Here is a 19,806-nt window from a genome sequence, read left to right on the forward strand (position 1 = left end):
GTGTATTTAGACTATAGCGTGTTATATATTCTGCAACTCAGCAAATGAAGCGATTTTTCTGTGCTCAGATCCTGTGCACGCATAGGAACATACAGACAGTTCACCACAGACAAATCATCCTCTCCTCCCGTTCATTCAGGCCATCTGGTAGACATTATTAAGAAGCCTGAAATAGTGCTCAGTTTGTCATGACACTGCTTTCAGTATATCTTGCTGACTCTGGCTTTCTCACTCTTTCTCTTGTCAGATATTTCAGAGATTCCTGAAAATATAAAATTCTGCCAGTCTTTGGAGATTGCAGACTTCAGCGGAAACCCCTTGACCAGGTTAGTGCATTGGAACAACCCACAAAGCTGTGGCTCATACCAAAATAACACTGTCTCGAATATGTATGGTGTAAGCAGTAGAGTAAGCACCAATCGACTGGCCAAGGACCGGAATCGGCCGGTTGGTTGTTTTTCCGCATGATCGGCCTTACTAGTGACTGGCCTGTCATCTATCTAGTTTCAGTGGTCATTCCTTATTATTAGGCAGCGGTGCAGGCTAAAGCTAGGTTTCCATCCAAAGATGCAAATTAAATTCATGCACAAAACAGGAATCGCATAAAAGACTTGCTAATAAAGCAGCGTTTCCATCCAATTAATAAAAGAGCATAAAATCGTCATTTCCTGATTAACTGGTGCCAAATATCAACAGTAAAAACTGAATTTGCTGTGGTAGGTGAAGCTGCCGGAATCTTTTATTCATTTAATAAATTACTTGCGACTCAGAGGGCAATGCCGACAAGCAATGATCGTGTGGTAGCATTTGAAGATGTGAGACGTGGAGCACAGACGCTCTTGATTCTGGAGGTAATTAATAATATAATAACACTAAAACTGAAATGAAGGCATTTTAGATTAACCAAAACAACATTCCAGATGTTTTGCACTGTAGTCATCCTGCTGGTTTGTCCATTCACACACATTTTTATCATCACATGATAAATGACAGAACACATGACTTTTCTAATGCGCATACTGGAATTTGTTTGGTAAAAGTGTTTCCATCATAATTTATGCGCATCTTTACTTATTGAATGAAAAGTTTATCCTACTCCGTTATGTGCACACTTTTTTATGCGCATTTTTAAAACTTATGCGCATTATAGCGTTTTGGCAACCGTTTATTATGCACTGATACAAAATGCGCATAAAATAGGTATATGGAAACATAGCTAATGATGCTATAGAGAGTAGGCATGGGACAATAACCGGTTTCAAAAGTCAAAGTTTTAAAACCATAAATTTTCTTCTTTTTTTTTACCATTCCTATTGTATATGTAAGGGTTTTTTATATACAAATGTTTTTTTAGGGCAACAGTATCTCCACTGGTCAGCCCATATTCAGCATACATCTAAGAAAATGAAATCGTTTATAAACCAACATCCAAGCACACTTTAGACCTGATCAAATATGCCTTTTCAAGTTGTAAAGAAATCAATAGCTGAAGATAGCAGAAGGCAATAATTTATTTGTATTATGTAGCCTTTAGTTTCAAAATATTTTCTCTGTTTCTTAAAGTAAACTATATTGTGTTTAATGGGAAAAGTTGTTCGTTTACACAGACATTTAAAAAAAATATTTTAGAGCAGTAATCATATTATCATATTATACTGGCAGAATCTCATACTGTCCCATGCCTAATAGAGTGACGCTTACACTCCTACTCACACCCGTATAATAACATGTAGTTGCTTTGGAAATTTTTCACAGTCTGTAAATCAGCTCCATTTTCACGATTTGCTGCCAATTGACCACCCGAGTTTTTTAGTCTTGCATGATTTATACATGCAACTTGATTCAAGCCAATCTTCAAGCTGTGAATATGTAATTATCCATAATATGTAGAAGTAACTGTAGTATAAAAGCATAAAAAAGCCTGTATAATCTTTGGATTTTTCTAAAAAAAAAAAATTATGTTACAAACAGTGGAAAACTAGTTTGTAGTTTGTTAGTGTTGTTGGTAGGGATGCAACGATAATAGATTTTGGTTGTACGATTATAGTCTGAGGAATAATCACAGTTTTGTGGTTATCATGATTATTATGCATTCAATAATTTCAAAAAAAACGACTAGTTTTGAAAATCATATAAAACTCCGTATATTTTAAAGTGCTCCATTGGAAATAACGAACTTGAGTATGCAAAAGATGGGATATGTGAACGGCCTTTAGGTAATAGCCTCAGCCATAGTTAAAGTCAGCTTTTAATCACTGTGCATGCGTATTAGCGGTTGTTGCTATGTCTGATACGTTTACGGCCGGAAGTTAATGAGAATTATTTCTATTATTTATAAAATTTCCCATTTATTGTGTTTTATTTAATGTCTACCCCCACCCTACCCTAAACCCAACCGTCACAATAAGGTCAAAACAGTAGTTTTACTGAGTATTATTTATGTTATCTATTAAATTACCCAATAAATTGTATTTTTTAAAGCCTACCCCACCCCAACCCTAAACCCAACCGTCACAGTACTGTAAAAATATTAAATATTGTTATAGTGTCATAAAAAATTTTGCTATATTAATTTGCATATTGCACTTCCGGCCGCCCGCATATTTGATCTAGACTATACCCGTATTAGCCTCGGTGTTCAATTTCGGAACTTAGCGCACAGTTGGCATATCTTTTAGTTGTAGCAGTTTTGTTCTGTGCAGAAACGCAATGTTGAGAAGCCTTTACGATTAATTAACTGTGACAAATTAAAGAATGGTAAATAGTGAAATTGGTTAATCATTACATCCTTGAGTTTTGGGGATGTGTTTTGGGAAAACATTGTTATTTTAATAATACATTTATATAATTTTTTATTATGAAAAAAATGCAGTAAATGTATTTGTGTAATTTGTATTTGCTGTCAATTCTTAGAAAATTGAAATAGGTAAAAATCTGTATTGACAGGTCACACTTACCAAAAAAAATCTAAAATTGCAATCGATGCATCTCTGATAAGCAGGACGGGAAAGTAGAAGATTTGTGCTAAAAAGAGTTTACATGTGTTGTGTTAAAATGCTGTAATCTTATATTTAGAGCAGGTGAGAATGTAGCAGGCTTTTTTTTCCCCACCATTTTTTTGGGGTCTGTGAGTTCACACAACCATTGGAGGATGTCAACTTTATTCATCACTTGAGTGCTTCCCACTCTTTATTTACATTAGAGCAGGAAGACGTGCACTGCTAGCGGTAACAGCCTTCAGAGGCCAGACCTTTTCCATTGTGCATCTCATTTTCCTTTTGTCTCAGGTTGCCTGATGGCTTCACGCAGCTCCGAGGACTGGCTCACCTATCACTCAATGACGTGTCACTGCAGTCTCTACCCAATGACATAGGAAAGTAAGTTGATAAGAACAAATTCAAAATTATATAAAATAAATCTTAATGTGGAAACAAAACATGCATTTCCTTTTAAAATTAGCTGTGATAAAGTTATTTATTTGAGATGCTGGAATTACTTTTAAGACCAAAAATAAATCATTCACCAGTTCACCAGTATTCATCATGTCACCCATGGATTTTCAAATATGAGTGTAAATGGTAGTCTGTCATTTTCAATCGATAATTGTCAATTAAAAAAATAATAATAACATTACTACAATGTTGTCATGAAACTTTATTGATTGAGGCATTCACAATAATGTAACTATGTAAAATTGATAGAATGAATTTTCATTTTTATTTCAACTTTTAAAATCACTCTAAGGCAAAGTAAACATCAGAAAAAAATCATCCATTTGTCTAGTACTTACATCGTTTATATAGTCAAGCCAATAAACACAACGTTAGTTTTATTTAATATATAGCAGAAATGTCTATCTAGGAGGCAAATCTGCGCATGTGATTTAAAGACGTTTAAAATGTCTTTTGTTTTATAATATTTACTGCCTTTTTAATCACAGGCATCTTTTTCACACACAGACAAAATCTTTCTCCATCACACACACACACACACACACACACACACACACACACACACACACACACACACAGTTTTTGGCCACTGTTGATGTTGTACAGATGGAGGAGCCCCTTACTCTTCCAAACCAAGTGGCACACTTACCATCTGACATCCAGTCTCATCTCTTTATATTTCTCTCTCTCTCTTTCTCTCTCTCTCTCAGCTTGTCAAACCTGGTGACTCTAGAGCTGAGGGAGAATCTACTGAAATCTTTGCCCTCGTGAGTACCTTCCCATCAGCCTGCAGTTATTCAATTCGTAGCGCTCATGCTTTATGTAAAATCAAAATATACTAATTCATGCAAATCAAACGACAAAATGTGAAATGTCTGTGTGTTATTCTCTAGCTCTCTTTCCTTCCTGGTAAAACTGGAACAGCTGGATCTGGGCAGCAATGTACTGGAAGTTTTGGTAAGGAGACCTGTCATATTTTCTGTAGCCCTAAAATCAATTTAGATGTGTGTCTGTCTGTCTGTCTGTCTGTCTGTCTGTCTGTCTGTCTGTCTGTCTGTCTGTCTGTCTGTCTGTCTGTCTGTCTGTGTCTGTCTGTCTGTCTGTCTGTCTGTCTGTCTGTGTGTGTGTGTGTGTGTGTGTGTGTGTGTGTGCGTGTGTGTGTGTGTGTGTGTGTGTGTGTGTGTGTGTGTGTGTGTGTGTGTGTGTGTGTGTGTTAAATGACGCATATAAATGCATGTCACGTTTTCTGGTTTATTCAAAGCATAGTTATTTCTGAACACCTGAGCACCTTCTAGTGAATCGATCATGTCATGTTGTGTATTTCTTTCATTATTCTTTGTGTGCTCCATTTCGTAACATTTTTTTTTTTTCTTCGTCCTGTCTTTAATCTGCTCTCTTTGTTGTTCTTCCGTTCAGCCTGACACACTTGGGGCACTGCCCAATCTTCGTGAGCTGTGGTTGGACAGAAACCAGCTCTCCTCACTACCTCCTGTAAGTACAGACAGCTCATGATTGGCTGATTGTCATCCGAACCGTCATCTGTCTGGATGCTCCTGCACTTCTAGTTCAGATTTAAAGCATGCAGTTCACGCAGATGTTGACTTTTCAAACACGCTTTACCTTCTGTGCAGTTGAATGCGTTTGGCATGTGCCTGTTCTGCTGATAATTGGAGTGGAAACTAGAGTGCTTTAATTTGCTTTCGGCTGACTGAAAGATGACCTCTGCCTTTAACAGGAGCTGGGAAACCTGCGGCAGCTGGTTTGCTTGGACGTGTCAGAGAACCGTCTATCAGAGCTTCCCACAGAGATCAGCGGCCTTATCGCCCTCACGGACCTGCTGCTCTCAGAAAACCTCCTGGAGATCTTGCCCGACAGCATCGGTGAAACTCTATATCCCTCTTCCAAACGTCAATAAAAATGAGCTTTTACATGATTTGTTTGAAGACAATGGCAGCATTACTATAAAGGCATTGTTCATCCGCTTAAACTCTGTTTCACCTTGTTTGTGAACTATGTGCTAAATTAAGCCAGCAACTTTAAAGTGACAGCTTCATATTTTTTTGCCATAATTATATATATATATATATATATATATATATATATATATATATATATATATATATATATATATATATATATATATATATATATATATATATATATATATATATATATATATATATATAATAATAATAATAATAATAATAATAATAATAATAATAATAATTATTATTATTATTATTATTTTGTAACACTTTAGTGTAAGTATCATTACTACTGGCTTATTACCTGCCTGTTATTAACTGTTTATTAGGAATTCTAAAGTATGATCTCATTTTACATCTCTAATCCTAAACCCATCTACTACTTTAATAACTATTATTATGCAGGCAATTAGTAGTTTATTGAGCTAAAACTCTTGGTTAATGGTTTGTTAATTAATGTCGTGAATTGCACATTATAATAAAGTGTAATCATGTTATTTTGTACGTTTTTTTTTTTATTTTACACTTCTGGTAAGGTGTGTAATATTTTGAATACTCTTGTTTGCTCTGTTCTGCTGAGGAATGTTCAGTAAATTGAGCGTAACAACACTGCCCTCTAGTGCCCTCAGATTTTCGTCTTGTTTATTGGCTTAAAGTTTTTTTTTCAACTGATGTCATTATTTATGACTGCATAATTACATTTTCTGATCTTATTGCATATATAATTGAGCATTGAGCACCCATAGATCTTTATAAACACAATATTTCCTCTTTCAGGCTCACTTAAGAAGTTGTCTATTATGAAAGTGAACCAGAACCGCCTTGTCCATCTGACTGACTCTATTGGCGAGTGTGAGAACCTGACAGAGCTCATGTTGACCGAGAACCTTCTGCAGGTGCACAACTCTCTACATTCTAATTTCTTTTTGCTAAATTGACTTCTGAAATTGTGAATTTGATTTTGGTGATTAATTATTTTTTCATTGATGGTGTGGGTTATTTTTGGCATAATGCTGTGTTTCCTGCAAGAATTTGTGCAAATCGTGCAAAATGTTGGTCCACGACAAGTTAAATACATCAACCTGGTCCAGTTTAAGAGTTCCAATTTAAGATGTCCATTAACATATTTCACTGTTGAAGCTTTATTTATATTTCTAAATGATTTTATTTTCAGTTGTAATGTCACAACTTTTGAAAACTTTATTTTGTTTTTTTTAAAAACAGGTTTACAAAAGGCTAAAATTGTGTAATTTTGTCATCAAAAATGTAGCAAATTTATAAGGTAAAAATGCATAATTAGTGATTTTATAGCCAAATTTAATGGGTTTCTTAAAGTCTGTATTGTAAGATTTATTGTTTTTTGAACTAAACAAAAACTCATGCTAAAAACTGCAAACACCATCTTTTTTTCACACCTGGTGAGTGTGAATTCCTGTGTTTGTTGCATGTTTTCATCTGAAATCACTTACAAATGAGTGATCAAATAATGTTGAGGGAGTCCTAAAATTCAATAGGAAAAGTAAGAAGTTTTCTAGAGTAATGCAGATTGAGGAAGTCCTAAAAAACAGGCTGTTGCAGAAACTTTCTTGTCCTGTTTTCATTTTCAGTCTCTTCCTCGCTCACTTGGGAAGCTGAAGAAGTTGACCAACTTGAATGTGGACCGAAACCGTTTGAGCAGCGTGCCTGCAGAGCTGGGAGGATGTGTTGGCCTGAATGTGCTCTCTCTCAGAGATAACCGTTTGGGAAAAGTACCTCCTGAGCTCGCCGATGCCACTGAACTACATGTGCTAGATGTGGCAGGCAACAGGTTAGAAATACATTCTTAGTATTTAATAAGTCTTCATGTCACAAGTGCTAGACGTGACATGCTCATCAGAGTTGCAAACAACTGTATTTCATGTCTCTCTGTCTCCTAGGTTGCAGAACTTGCCTTTTGCTTTAGCCAATCTGAACCTGAAGGCAATGTGGCTGGCAGAGAACCAGTCTCAACCCATGCTCAAGTTCCAGACAGAGGATGATGAACAGACTGGGGAGAAAGTTCTCACCTGCTACCTGCTGCCCCAACAACCCTCATCCAGCCTCGGTAAGACACACTCATCCTTTTTGAATAAGTTGTGTCAAAATTAATTGTTTCTTCGATGGACTACGATGTCTGTCTCTCACACACACTGTGGACCATTTGACACAGTGTTTCTGTCAGGTAATATTATCTCTCAGTGGTTATATATTTTTTATAGTATCTGCGTCACTGCTCGGTGAACAGCGCTGATAGCTAAAAACTAATCACAGTCATTTCTGTTGTGTAAGTGAACATAATGGCCAATCATAAGCATTTAAGAACTCACTTGACAGTGCTCAAAAAGCACGCAGAATCATTATTTACTTTTCTGTATTTGCTAAATGCTCCTATCGTCTGCTGTGCCTGTACTTGAGTGTTGCTTAATAATACAAAACTTGTTCATTGAGTAAGTAAAATCAAATGTATGTCTGACTTATTGTTTTAAAAGATGAAACTGTATTCTTGTGTGAAGTAAAAAAAAAAAATGTATGGAAAGCATCCTCTGCACCGAGATTTCAAATTGAATTAAATTGAACCGAACTGAAGACATGTTAACTGTAACCCAACCAAACCGTGAGGCCAATGTAGGTTCAGCTGTTATGCAAGTTACACTCAAACCAGTAGTAGCGTCACACAGCCAGATTTTTTTATGTACGAATTACATTTTATAAAACCACACAGGAGTTTGTTCGGGCCTAAAAAAAAACTTGCTTATGTTTATTTTTGCCCACTTTGCTGTAAAAAGCATTAAATGCTTTGGTCATATACAATTTCTCTCAGGCCAGAGGTAATAAATATTATTTCATGGGTTGAGTATATATAGATATCATGTTTACTTTGATATCTCAGTGTACCAGACAAAACTCCTTTTAAATATCTGATTCAGCCAGCCTGCGGTGCGTTCCCCAAACAACGACGTAACCCACGGCTGAACTATCATAGTACGATGCATCGTTTGTGGAAAGAACTATATAGTGACGAGGGTTTTCCAAAATGCATAGTTTCTCTGTCGCAGATCCATCACTTGAACCATGTTAGTTCTAATGTAAAACGCCCATAATGACGCTCTAAATGGGGTGGAGGAACTGCTTCTTTAGAGAAGAACCCCATCATTTCTTTGTGCAAATTATATTGTTTTACAAAAACACGCATTTAATCCAATATTAGATTTGGTAAAAACATGCACTCGCTTTCCATATTAACTGAAATATATGTAAATGCCACATACAGACATATGTTTCCTTTACAAATATTATTGAGAATGATATATCCTATTCTAAATCACTTACAAAAGCTAACACCTATTCTAATCTCATATATAAATCATATGAAGAAATAAATAATGAGGCTATTTATTAGAAAATTACTTTTTTTATATATATTAGGAAATGAAAAAAATATTTTAATAATTTAATTATAATATTAATAATACTAATGATGATGATGATGATAATTATTATTGTTTTTATTATTATGTATTAGAAATGAAAAAATCATAAATTAATAATAATATTAATGATGATTATGATGATTAATTATTATTAAATAGGGTATTGTTTATTTATTTTTTATTTTTTAGAAAAGTCTACTTTTGCAATTTGACACTTGTAAACCACAGCAGAAAGTTCTAACCAGCAGGTCCATGTCATATACAGATACTTAATAATTAACCTACTGTAAATGAAAAGAATTAATGGATGATTTTTGTTTTCACAAGCTTTAGACGCGTAACATAAATTCCGCTTTTAAATAATAGGTCACCTATAGCTTTCGCTTGAGGCTGTGTTCAAAATGACATCAATGTTTTCAAAGTGCACTGCTAAGGGAGCACAATTGTTAACATGTAGATCGCTTAATCTGAACTGTAAAAATACTTAGGTGTAAGCAAATTACACCTAAGAGACCTTAATGCTTTTTTATTTTTTATTAATTCCAACTTTGATTGTTAGAATGTTCTAAATTAATAGGGCATAGGGGGGATAACTGGGAATAGAACACAGCCAGGAACCATGTTTCTAACAACAGGTCCAGAGGTGTGGTTGCGAGTGCTCAAGTTTGCGATGCAGTTTGCGAATGTTCGTTGGAGCGACGGATTTGGAAAACGGCAAATCAACAAACTATGCTTGTAATGACGGAACTTGCGACCTTAGTTGGCTAACGACGGTTTTGGGAACCGCACCCCAGGCAGTTTTATTCTCAAGTGCTTGTTTTTGATTAATTTTATTTAAGGCTGAGACCCATAAAACATCTTATTGCAATATTTTATAACATACTTTGCAGAGAATCTGCTGGAGAGGAGTGTTGATGAAGCCTGGCCCACAGACACTAATTTGAACAGAGTATCAGTTATTCAGTTCCGGGACGACTCCAAACATGAAGAGGAAGATGATGAGACTGCGGCAGACAGGAGGGTGAGCGTGGAAACCTGTGCAGGATGCTTATAGTTTCTGAAGGATCGACCACATGAAAATGTGTACACATGCTAACACTTTTACTGTCTATTTGTACCAGCAGGGTCTTCAGAGGAGAGCCACACCACACCCTAGTGAGTTAAAGGTGATGAAGAATGTCATTGAAGCAAGAAGAAATGAGGCTTATACAGCCAGACCAGATGAGGATCTGGAGTCTCCGGATACTGAGGTGAGTGAGTTGCTTTTGTCAGCTAGCATCACTTGAAATAAATACACAGAGCCATTCTAACCCAGCAGTAGAAGACTTGATAAATAGTTTTCTTTTTCTTAACATTTTTTTATCATCTGAAAAATCCACAACTTACTTTATACAATTTATTTTAAGTATACATGTATGGGTTTTTTTTTCTGGTAAATGAAATAGTTGTGTAATATCCCAGAAATTATTATATGTTTTGAAAGGGTAGATTAAAAGGGTATTCCAGCCAAAAATGTCATTTGGTCATCATGTGCTCATGTTCCAAACCTGTTTGAGTTTCTTTTTTCTGTTGAACACAAATGAAGATATACTGAAGAATGCTGGAGCAGCACCAGCCATTGTCTTCCATAGTATTGTTTGTTCTTAATATAGATGTCAGTGGCTACTGGTTTACAACATTCTTCAGAATATTTTGTGTTCAACAGAATGAAACAAAATCTTAAAATTTTTACACCACTTGAGAGTAAGTAATGAGGAAATGTTCTTTTTTTTTGTGAACTCTTGGTGATCCCTTTTAAATATAGCTATATATATGTACTATATATGTACTATATATATATATATATATATATATATATATATATATATATATATATATATATATATATATATATATATATATATATATATATCTCTGTCTGATGTTTTTCACAGGAGAAACGGTTGAGTGGTCTGTCCAATCAGAGTCATGATTCCCAGGCATCAAGTAGCACCACCTCAGCCACTTCCCATGAGGACAAGCAGGGTATAAACAGTACAGGGGTGGAGCTTAATGATGGACAGGTCCAAGAAGAGGAGGATCTGGATGAGATGGAGGTGGAGTATACTGAGGTGAGCTGCACTGTCATTCTTCACAATGTATGCACATGTCAAGTTTGTTCAATATATCCTGCGTAGAACTCTGAATTTTACTATGCATGAGCATGCTAATAAATAGATTAGTTTTTGTCGGAAAAATTACTTTATTGTATTGCATTTTTAATAGTTTTTATTTCGATAATGGAATAAATGCAGTTTAGTTTTAGTTAACAGAACATGTCCAGTGTAGACCAAAGCAAATGTTTGCACCGCATACATTAACTGGTGTACAGACCTCTAGTACCAAAAATAAAATAAGTGTTTGAAAAGGCTTTGAATCCAAAACTACAAGACTGCAACTTAAATAGATAAAAGATAAATGGCAAATGCAGAAAAATGAAACCTGTTTTATGAAAACCTATTTCTGATTTATATAGAAAATATGTTTTGGTAAATAATCCTTTACTTGATGTGGTTATCTGTAAAAGCGTCGTCTATAAATACTTTTATTAACAGTCACAGATCTGATTTCCACAGAATCAATGCTTTTGAATTCTGAAAAAAAAAAAAATTGTTAGTTTTAGTTTTTAATTTAGTACGAATTGTTTATTTTATTTAAGTTAACTAAAATGTTTTTAGCCAGTAGTTTTAATTTTAGTTTTAGTTGACTAGAATAACCCTGATGTGAATTCATTACAGTTTCTTTAATAAGGCATGGCTTGCCAAAAATGAAAATTGTCATAATTATCTCACCCTCCGCTTGTTCCAACCAGCTTGCATGAGTGTCTTTCTTCTGATGAACACAAAATATTATGTTTTGAAGAACATGGGTAATCATTTGATCATTTTGAATCTGTTTTGTAGTGTATTTTTCTTTTTTTCTATGAAAATCAATGGGACCATCAACAGTTTTGACACAAACATCTCCTATTCTCATCATTTTAATTTGCAAACCGTTTTCACAGTGCAGCTTTTCTTGCATTTCCAGCCTACTGTGCACTTTGCCGAAGAGCCCATCATCCGTGGTGGTGATGAGGAGGACGAATATGAAAATGACGATGATGTCGCTGAAAGGAGTGACGAGGAGTCTCAGACGCCACCTTTTCCCGCCGAGAAACAGCGGCTCATACGTAAAGACACACCACACTACAAAAAGCACTTCAAGATCACCAAGCTGCCCAAACCCGAGACAGTCGCCGCCCTGCTGCAAGGCTTCAGTCATGATGGCCTGTCACCTACTGCTCACACCCCTGATGACGAGAGGGATGGTGAGGAGAACGAGGAGGAGGAAGAGGATGAAGACGAGGAGGACGATCTCCATACTCCTTTCCAGCACAGACTGGATGCAGCAGAGCTAGAAGACATCAGAATGAGTCAGATGAACTCGTCCCTGCAGCCAGTGAAGGTAAGACAGGCTCACTTCTACTAGGGATAGACAGGATTCTGATGAAATCCATAATTTTTTCTGAGGGTTTATGCTATTGAGATGTTTAACAGTAACACAGAATTATTTTGATCCAAGATATAAAATATACAGGGCTGAAAGTCCCAGACTAGCCTACTAGTTTAAATACATCAATTGTGATATTTAAAAAATAAATCAATAAAGAACAGTAATGTTGTGAAGTATTTCACTTTTAAATAAACTTTGACTTAATAAACGACTTTAATTGTCTCTAATTGTCTTATACAGTACATTTCAGTCTACGGCTGCACAATTTATACTGTTTTAGCATCGATTCTGCGCGAATCTGCAATAATCACATCGCAGGATCTGCAATGTTGGGTATTATTATTGGCGTTGGGATTATAATTAACCATAAAACATAATTCAGAATGTGATTTGTGGAGTCGTTGCAAGTTTAACTCTAATCTAATAATATAAAAGTATTTTATTTGGATGGGTTTTTAAGGCCTGTGACTGTGTAAACTGTTAATGCAGTTAAACTCCAAATGAAAACCATAAAGCATGGTTTATTTCATCTTTATCTATGTTCTGTTGGATCATCTGTGCTTTAATTTATTTTATTTTGTACAATTTTCTGTATTTGATGCAGATGCACTCCCCTACAAATGATTCCAATCAAAATAAAATAAGTAGTTCTTTCCATATAGGATCATCTTGTGAAATCATATTCCTATTGTAGAAAAACAAAATGCAGCAATGTCAGTTTTTTAGTTCAGTCATTTAAACATATCAGAATGTGTTTGATTTGGCCCCCTATTTAACTGATTGTTGTTTTCAGATTCGCATTACAAGATCCACACTTTTGACCCCCCCATTGTATTTATTGAATCAATTCCATTGTATTGCTATTTGTGTCGTCATGTCACTGGGAATGATCATTGGCAGCATGCAAAAAGTATATCATTGCCAAGAAATATGTTTTGATTTGTGATAAATGCTTGTGTGTTGTGTTTTGATGAACTCTGCCTTTTGGTCTGATTGAAAGGACAGATCCTCAGTTAAAAAAAAAAAACCTGCTTCTTGTTTGCTCCACCTTTTGGCTATGTTTAGCTCCTCCTCCACATCCTGACTCCGCCCCATTGAGCACTACTCTTGCTTGTCATCATTTCTCTGCTGCCTGGGGGATTCAGTGCACACTGGCGCCTTTGCCCACCTTTCCACAACTGTCTGTTTGCTGATCATTTTAAATTATACCTGAGCTTCACATCAATTCAGTATTCCATATTTTTTTCTTTTATTATTGTTTTTATTTCAGAATTATGCAGATTATAATTAGTTAAAAATGTGAAATTTATTTTTATTTTTTAACAAACGTGATTCTTGGCAATCATTCTTCTAACACGTTTTCATTAAGAAATAAATGTAACGTTCGAAGCCAAGTTCCATATATATATATATATATATATATATATATATATATATATATATATATATATATATATATTTATATATGGTTCAGTATAATCTGACTGGATCAAAAAGTGTCTGTGTGCGTTTGTCTAGTTATAACTGTATTTACTGACCTTTTGGTATTATTTTTTGTGCCCATTATAAAATCTGCTATAAATGCAGCACTTTATCTTTTAGGTTTATGTTTAGGGTTGTGTATACAATATACAATTATATACAAGAATATACAATTTATACAGTATAAGCAAATATATGCAAAGTCCCTATAAAACATGGAAACGTGGGTGTGTGCATACGTGTGTGGTCTCCATGACTGAATGGATGAGTTGCTGAAGAATGTTTGCACAGGGCTTGTGTACACACGTTTTCAGTCTGAAAAAAAAATAGCTAGCTGTTCCTGTGTGAATATTGACATTTATGAGAATGTGGGTATTAGGTAATTGCTTTTTATCTTTGTTTTATAGCACTGACTCACTAATGATTTGCCTGGGACTTATGTTGACAGCCTGTAATTTGGGTTGCTTCAAGGCAATAATTTAATATTTTAAATTAATAGACAAATTTTACTGCAGATCCACATGTTGCTGTAATGCTACTCAAGATTTTTTTTAAGGTTGTTTTATGATATTTTGAAGTTATTTAATAATTTTTCACCACTTATTTAAGGTTCTGTCATCGGTCGTACAGCAAGTTAAATAGTCACCTCACTGCCATTATTTGTAAATGCTTATTTTATTTTTGGAAGGAACCTAATAGTTGCTAATAGTTAATATTTAAATGGAAGTTAACAGGCATTATTTGCACAGTGTCGTGGTGTGTAGGAAAAGGTTCAGCGCTCTAACCATCAATGAATCGTTTGTTGTTGACTGCACAACAATTATTTCTCCTGACTGTCAATTACAGCTGGTTAAGTGTTGTTTTCTGTATATGTGGTGGTTTGGAAGCACTGTGTCTTTATGTGTGCGTTTGAGGGTGTGTGTGTTTTGGGTGGTGAGCGCCATTCAGCCAGCTGTGTGAATGTTCATTTGATCAATTTTGATTTCCAGTCATTCAGCTTCTATTTTTTTATTTCTTTTTATTTTTTATTTTTGGCCTGACTAATCTGCATGCCCTCTCGCTGGTTCCTGTCCTAACAGGGGGTGTCATTTGATCAAGTCAATAATCTGCTGATTGAACCTGCTCGAATTGAGGAGGAAGAGGTCTGTACCTACTCTCTTTCCGCCCAAACTCCCGCTCTCTCCCTTGCTCTTTCTCCATCATTCACTCACTCACTCATTTACTTTCAATTCAGCGAATTACGACCCACCACAAAATTTCTTCATTAATCTAAACCCGATGGCCAGGGAATCACTGACTAACATGTGTAAATCACAGCTGTAGTGGATCTTAGTCTTTGGAGAACAAAAAATTCTCTTGGTGCTCCTTTAGTTGGAGATATTAAAGGAATTTGTTGGGTAGAGTTTTTGAGCTGAGCTCTTGCAGTAGTTTGTTTACAGTGTAAGCATGTAGACTGAGCATTTCCATGGATCATATTTTCAGATGTTAATAATTACCATTAAATATTTAAATGGAAATGGGTTCTTTCATTAACATTTCCGGTTTCTCCAAACTAGGTTCCATTACTGTCTGCCATCTTGTTTTTCTGTCATCATCTTGTTTTGTTTGTTTGTTTTTGTTCAATCTTTTTCATCTGTCAGGCTCTAGGAACAAGGAGCACACGATCTAGTGGAAACATTTGTTTATTTTTTTTTCGGTGACATATTATAGGTCCCATTAATAGGTCTTATTCCTAGGAAATGAACCACAAAATTAGTTCTTTCTGCTTTCAAATGTATTTGTAGGTTTTACCTTTTACATGCCGTATGCAAAATACATGCATATGGTTAATGCTCCAGAAACCCAACTGTGCATCCATTTCAAAATAAAAACACATTGATGTCCACTCTATTGCATGCATTCAGGCAGAAGTCAGTCAAGCTTTTTTGTTTGAAGACTCCAATGTATGTCATAATTTATGATATTCAATAAATCATACAAAATATTTTCACACTGTACACTACATGACAAAAGTCTTGTCGCCTATTCAAGTTTTAAGAACAACAAATAATAACTTGACTTCTAGTTGATCATTTGTTATCAGAAGTGGCTTATATGAAACGCAAAGGCCTCTGGATTGTTTATTTTTCCAAAACAAAATATGATCATGCCTTGATTTTTATTGGTTTAATTAGGACAGGAAGGACTGACCTTGCTTAGACAAAGGTCTTGTCACTTTAAACACAGAAATCACAGAAACAATGTCACACAGAAATAATTTACAGTATAGAAAATAAAGTCATGCTGCAGTGGAAAAAAATGTATACCCCCATGAGCGTGGAGGGCTGCGTCCACACATCTCTGCAATGACTAAAATAACTTATTAATAAAGTCATCTGGAATGGCAAAGAAAGCATTCTTGCAGGACTCACAGAGTTCATCAAGATTCTTTGGATTCATCTTCAGTGCATCCTCCGTCATCTTACCCCAGACATGCTCAATAATGTTCATATCTGGTGACTGGGCTGGCCAATACTTGAGCACCTTGACCTTCTTTGCTTTCAGGAACTTTGATAAGAGGCTGAAGTATGAGAAGGAGCACTATCCTGCTGAAGAATTTGCCCTCTCCTGTGGTTTGTAATCTAATGGGCAGCACAAATGTCTTGATAGCTCAGGCTGTTGATGACATCCACTCTGCAGATCTCTTGCACGCCCCCATACTGAATGTAACCCCAAACCATGATTTTTCTTGAATGATTTCTGTGAGAATCTTGGGTCCATGCTGGTATCAGTAGGTCTTCTGCAGTATTTGTCATGATTAAGATGCCGTTCAGCAGATGAAAAAACTGCCTTCTGCCACTTTTCCAAATGATCAAATAGAAGTCGTTATTGTTATAAAGTTATTGTTTGTTGCTCTTACAACTGAGATCAATGACAAGACTTTCGTCTGGTAGTGTAAGATAAGTGACTATCAGCCATTACATAGCTTTAGATGGAGTAAGATTACTTCACATTTAAATACATCTAAACACTTGTGTTCCTGTACTCATGTTCGAAAATATGGTTCCCTCTTCACTTCGGTTTATTTCCTCTTCAACACACTCACTGTGCTCACTTTGCATGGCTGCTGCTGTAGATTCAACCACATCTAGTCATCATTAAAGATTTCACCACTCATGCCATTCATTTTCTGACTCTAGGGTTTACCAGTGACGTTTGTCATCACTTAATCAGTCAATACAATTTCTTGCTGTTTTGAAAATTGTCTTCAAATAGTTTTGTTTAATTCATAAACGTTTTTCATGATTCTGTTGTCTCATGAAGTGATTGTGATAAATAAAATGAGGTTCAGCTTTGCATCTGTTACAGTTTTTTTGGTAATTCGATTTAAACTAGATATGTAGCCTTTTTTTCCACTACAAAGCTTTAATCAATAGCTTATGCGCTGTCAAATCTGTAAATTACTTTTAAAAAGAGCACAGAGCACTCAATTAAAATTGCCTTTAGCATTACTTTTCAAGCTTTCAATTGGTTACAGTACTGTGTTGATTGACAATTAGATTTGAACTAGATGTGGAGCCTTTTGCATTACTCAACAAAACTTGAATGAGCACAAGTTTTGAGACAGGGGTTGTTCAAACTGCATGTGTTCTGTGTACAATCTGCATTTATCAAACAGATCTTTGTGTCCCAGAAACACTGGCCTCCTCTCCTTGAATACTTTTGACTATTTGATGATAAAATGTATACAAAGTAGCAAATTTAGCAATGAAGTAGATTATTTTTAATGTGCAAATGACAAATGTCTTCGAGTGACTCTTGGATCAACCTCATTTTGCTGCAGTGTGATGTTCTTAATTTATATACAGTACTATATATGTATGCATTATTCTAAAAGGATGTGTAAACTGGTTAACTTTTTAAAAAACTTTTTTAAAATTACAGTATTTAAGTATATTTTAAGATGTATTAGGTTATTTAAATTGTAATAAAATTATAACATATTGCCATTTTACTTCACTGTAGTCAAATAAATGGGTGTGGTTTTGGTGTGAATGAGAACTTTAAAATATATTTTAAAAATGTGGTGACTCATCTGTAGTCACATTAGGCTTATAATGTTATTGTCTACTTGTGATGTTTAGTCATTATTATGGTTTTATAGCCTATTCAGGTTTTAAGAGGTTAGTTCTCCCAAAAATTACATTTATGTTATTAATTACTAACCCTTATGTATTTCAATTCTCTGAAATATTCGTTCATCTTAGCTAGCTGTTTTTTTCATTAAGATACTTTAGATGAAATCTAAATGAGCTCTCTTGTCCTCCATAGACTGCAATGGTCTTGAGCCATTTAAAGTCCAGAAAAGGATTAAAAACAATGTGAAAACATTTAATGTGGCTTCAGTGACTCATCTGTAATAAAAATGAAGCTCTAAGAACACTTTTTTATGTAAAAACTACTTTGTTCGGCTATATCTTCTCTCCTGTATCAGGTCAGGCTGCCTGTTTACTATGAGCAGCACAATGAGTTGCCATTCGAGTCAATGATGTCGCATTGCCCGAAGTACAGTGCCTCCGGAAAGTATTCATAGCGCTTCACTATTTCCACATTTTTTATGTTACAGCCTTTTTCCAAAATGGATTAAATTCATTTATTTCCTCAAAATTCTACACACAATACCCCATAATGACACTGTGAAAAAAAAGATTTTTTGAAAATGTTGCTAATTTATCAAAAATAAGGGTTGACAAGGCATGTCAAAGCACAAACCAAGCATGAAGACAAAGGAATTGTTTCTAGAGCTCCGAGACAGGATTGTCTCGAGGCACAAGGCTGGGGAAGGTTACAAAAAAATTTCTGTTGCTTTGAAAGTTCCATTGAGCACAGTGGCCTCCATCAGCCAGAAGTGGAAGATGTTTGGAACCACCAGGACTCTGAGCTCTTCCTAGAGCCTGGGCCAGCCATCTAAGCTGAGTGATCAGGGGAGAAGGGCCTATGTCAGGGAGGTGATCATTAACCCGATAGTCACTCTGTCTGAGCTCCAGCGTTCAACCATCTGAGTTGAACGCTGGACAACCATCTGTGCAGCAATCCACCTATCAGTCCTGTGTGGTAGTGTGGCCAGACGGAAGCTACTCCTTGGTATAGGGCACATAGCAGCCCACCTGGAATTTGTCAAAAGGCATTTGAAACAAATGGTCTGATGAGACTGAAATTGAACTCTTTGTAGTGAATGCCAGGCGCTTGGAGAAAACCAGGCACTGCTCATCACCAGGCTAATACCATCCCTATAGTAAAGCATGGTGGTGGCAGCATCATGCTGTGGGGATATTTTTCAGCAGCAGGAACTGGAAGACTAGTCAGAATAGAGGGAAAGATGAATGCAGCAATGTACAGAGACATCCTGAATGAAAACCTGCTTTAGAGTGCTCTTAACCTCAGACTGGGGCGACGGTTCATCTTCCAGCTGGACAATGACCCAAAGCACACCGCCAAAATATCAATGGAGTGGTTCACAACAACTCTGTGAATGTCCCCGAGTGGCCCAGCCAGAGCCCCTGGACTAAATCCTATTGAACATCTCTGAAGAGATCTGAAAATGGCCGTACATCGTCGTTTCCCATCCAAAATGATAGAGCTTGAGAGGTACTGCAAAGAGAAATGGGCGAACATTCCCAAAGACAGGTGTGCCAAGCTTGTGGCATCATATTCAAAAAGACTTGAGGTACATTGCTGTCAAAGGTGCATCAACAAAGTATTGAGCAAAGGCTGTGAATACTTATGTACATGTGATTTTTCAGGTTTTTTATTTTTAATAAATTTGCAACAATTTCAAAAAATCTTTTTTCACATTGTCATTATGGGGTATTGTGTGTAGAATTTTGAGGAAATAAAGGAATTTCATTAATTTTGAAATAAGGCTGT

At 35.7% G+C, this 19,806-nt stretch overlaps 1 protein-coding gene across 21 annotated transcripts in view; it reads left to right on the top strand.

Annotated features, from left to right (window-relative positions):
- scrib (scribble planar cell polarity protein) overlaps positions 1–19,806 on the top strand; it is a 141,919-nt gene that overhangs the window by 81,845 nt on the left and 40,268 nt on the right. For 15 of the 21 annotated variants that reach the window (XM_056461931.1, XM_056461920.1, XM_056461926.1 and 12 more), the window contains exons 3-16: positions 248–326; positions 3,288–3,377; positions 4,163–4,219; positions 4,346–4,409; positions 4,869–4,943; positions 5,188–5,332; positions 6,215–6,333; positions 7,045–7,244; positions 7,354–7,520; positions 9,777–9,907; positions 10,008–10,136; positions 10,821–10,997; positions 11,953–12,369; positions 14,979–15,041. In XM_056461931.1, the coding sequence (XP_056317906.1) occupies positions 248–326; positions 3,288–3,377; positions 4,163–4,219; positions 4,346–4,409; positions 4,869–4,943; positions 5,188–5,332; positions 6,215–6,333; positions 7,045–7,244; positions 7,354–7,520; positions 9,777–9,907; positions 10,008–10,136; positions 10,821–10,997; positions 11,953–12,369; positions 14,979–15,041 (1,913 nt within the window). The remainder of the gene's footprint in view (positions 1–247; positions 327–3,287; positions 3,378–4,162; positions 4,220–4,345; positions 4,410–4,868; positions 4,944–5,187; positions 5,333–6,214; positions 6,334–7,044; positions 7,245–7,353; positions 7,521–9,776; positions 9,908–10,007; positions 10,137–10,820; positions 10,998–11,952; positions 12,370–14,978; positions 15,042–19,806) is intronic. The other 6 variants (XM_056461921.1, XM_056461941.1, XM_056461939.1 and 3 more) reach the window with 2 other exon arrangements.

This window comes from Danio aesculapii, chromosome 7 (genome assembly GCF_903798145.1).
Source record: "Danio aesculapii chromosome 7, fDanAes4.1, whole genome shotgun sequence".
NCBI classification, from domain to species: Eukaryota; Metazoa; Chordata; class Actinopteri; order Cypriniformes; family Danionidae; genus Danio; species Danio aesculapii.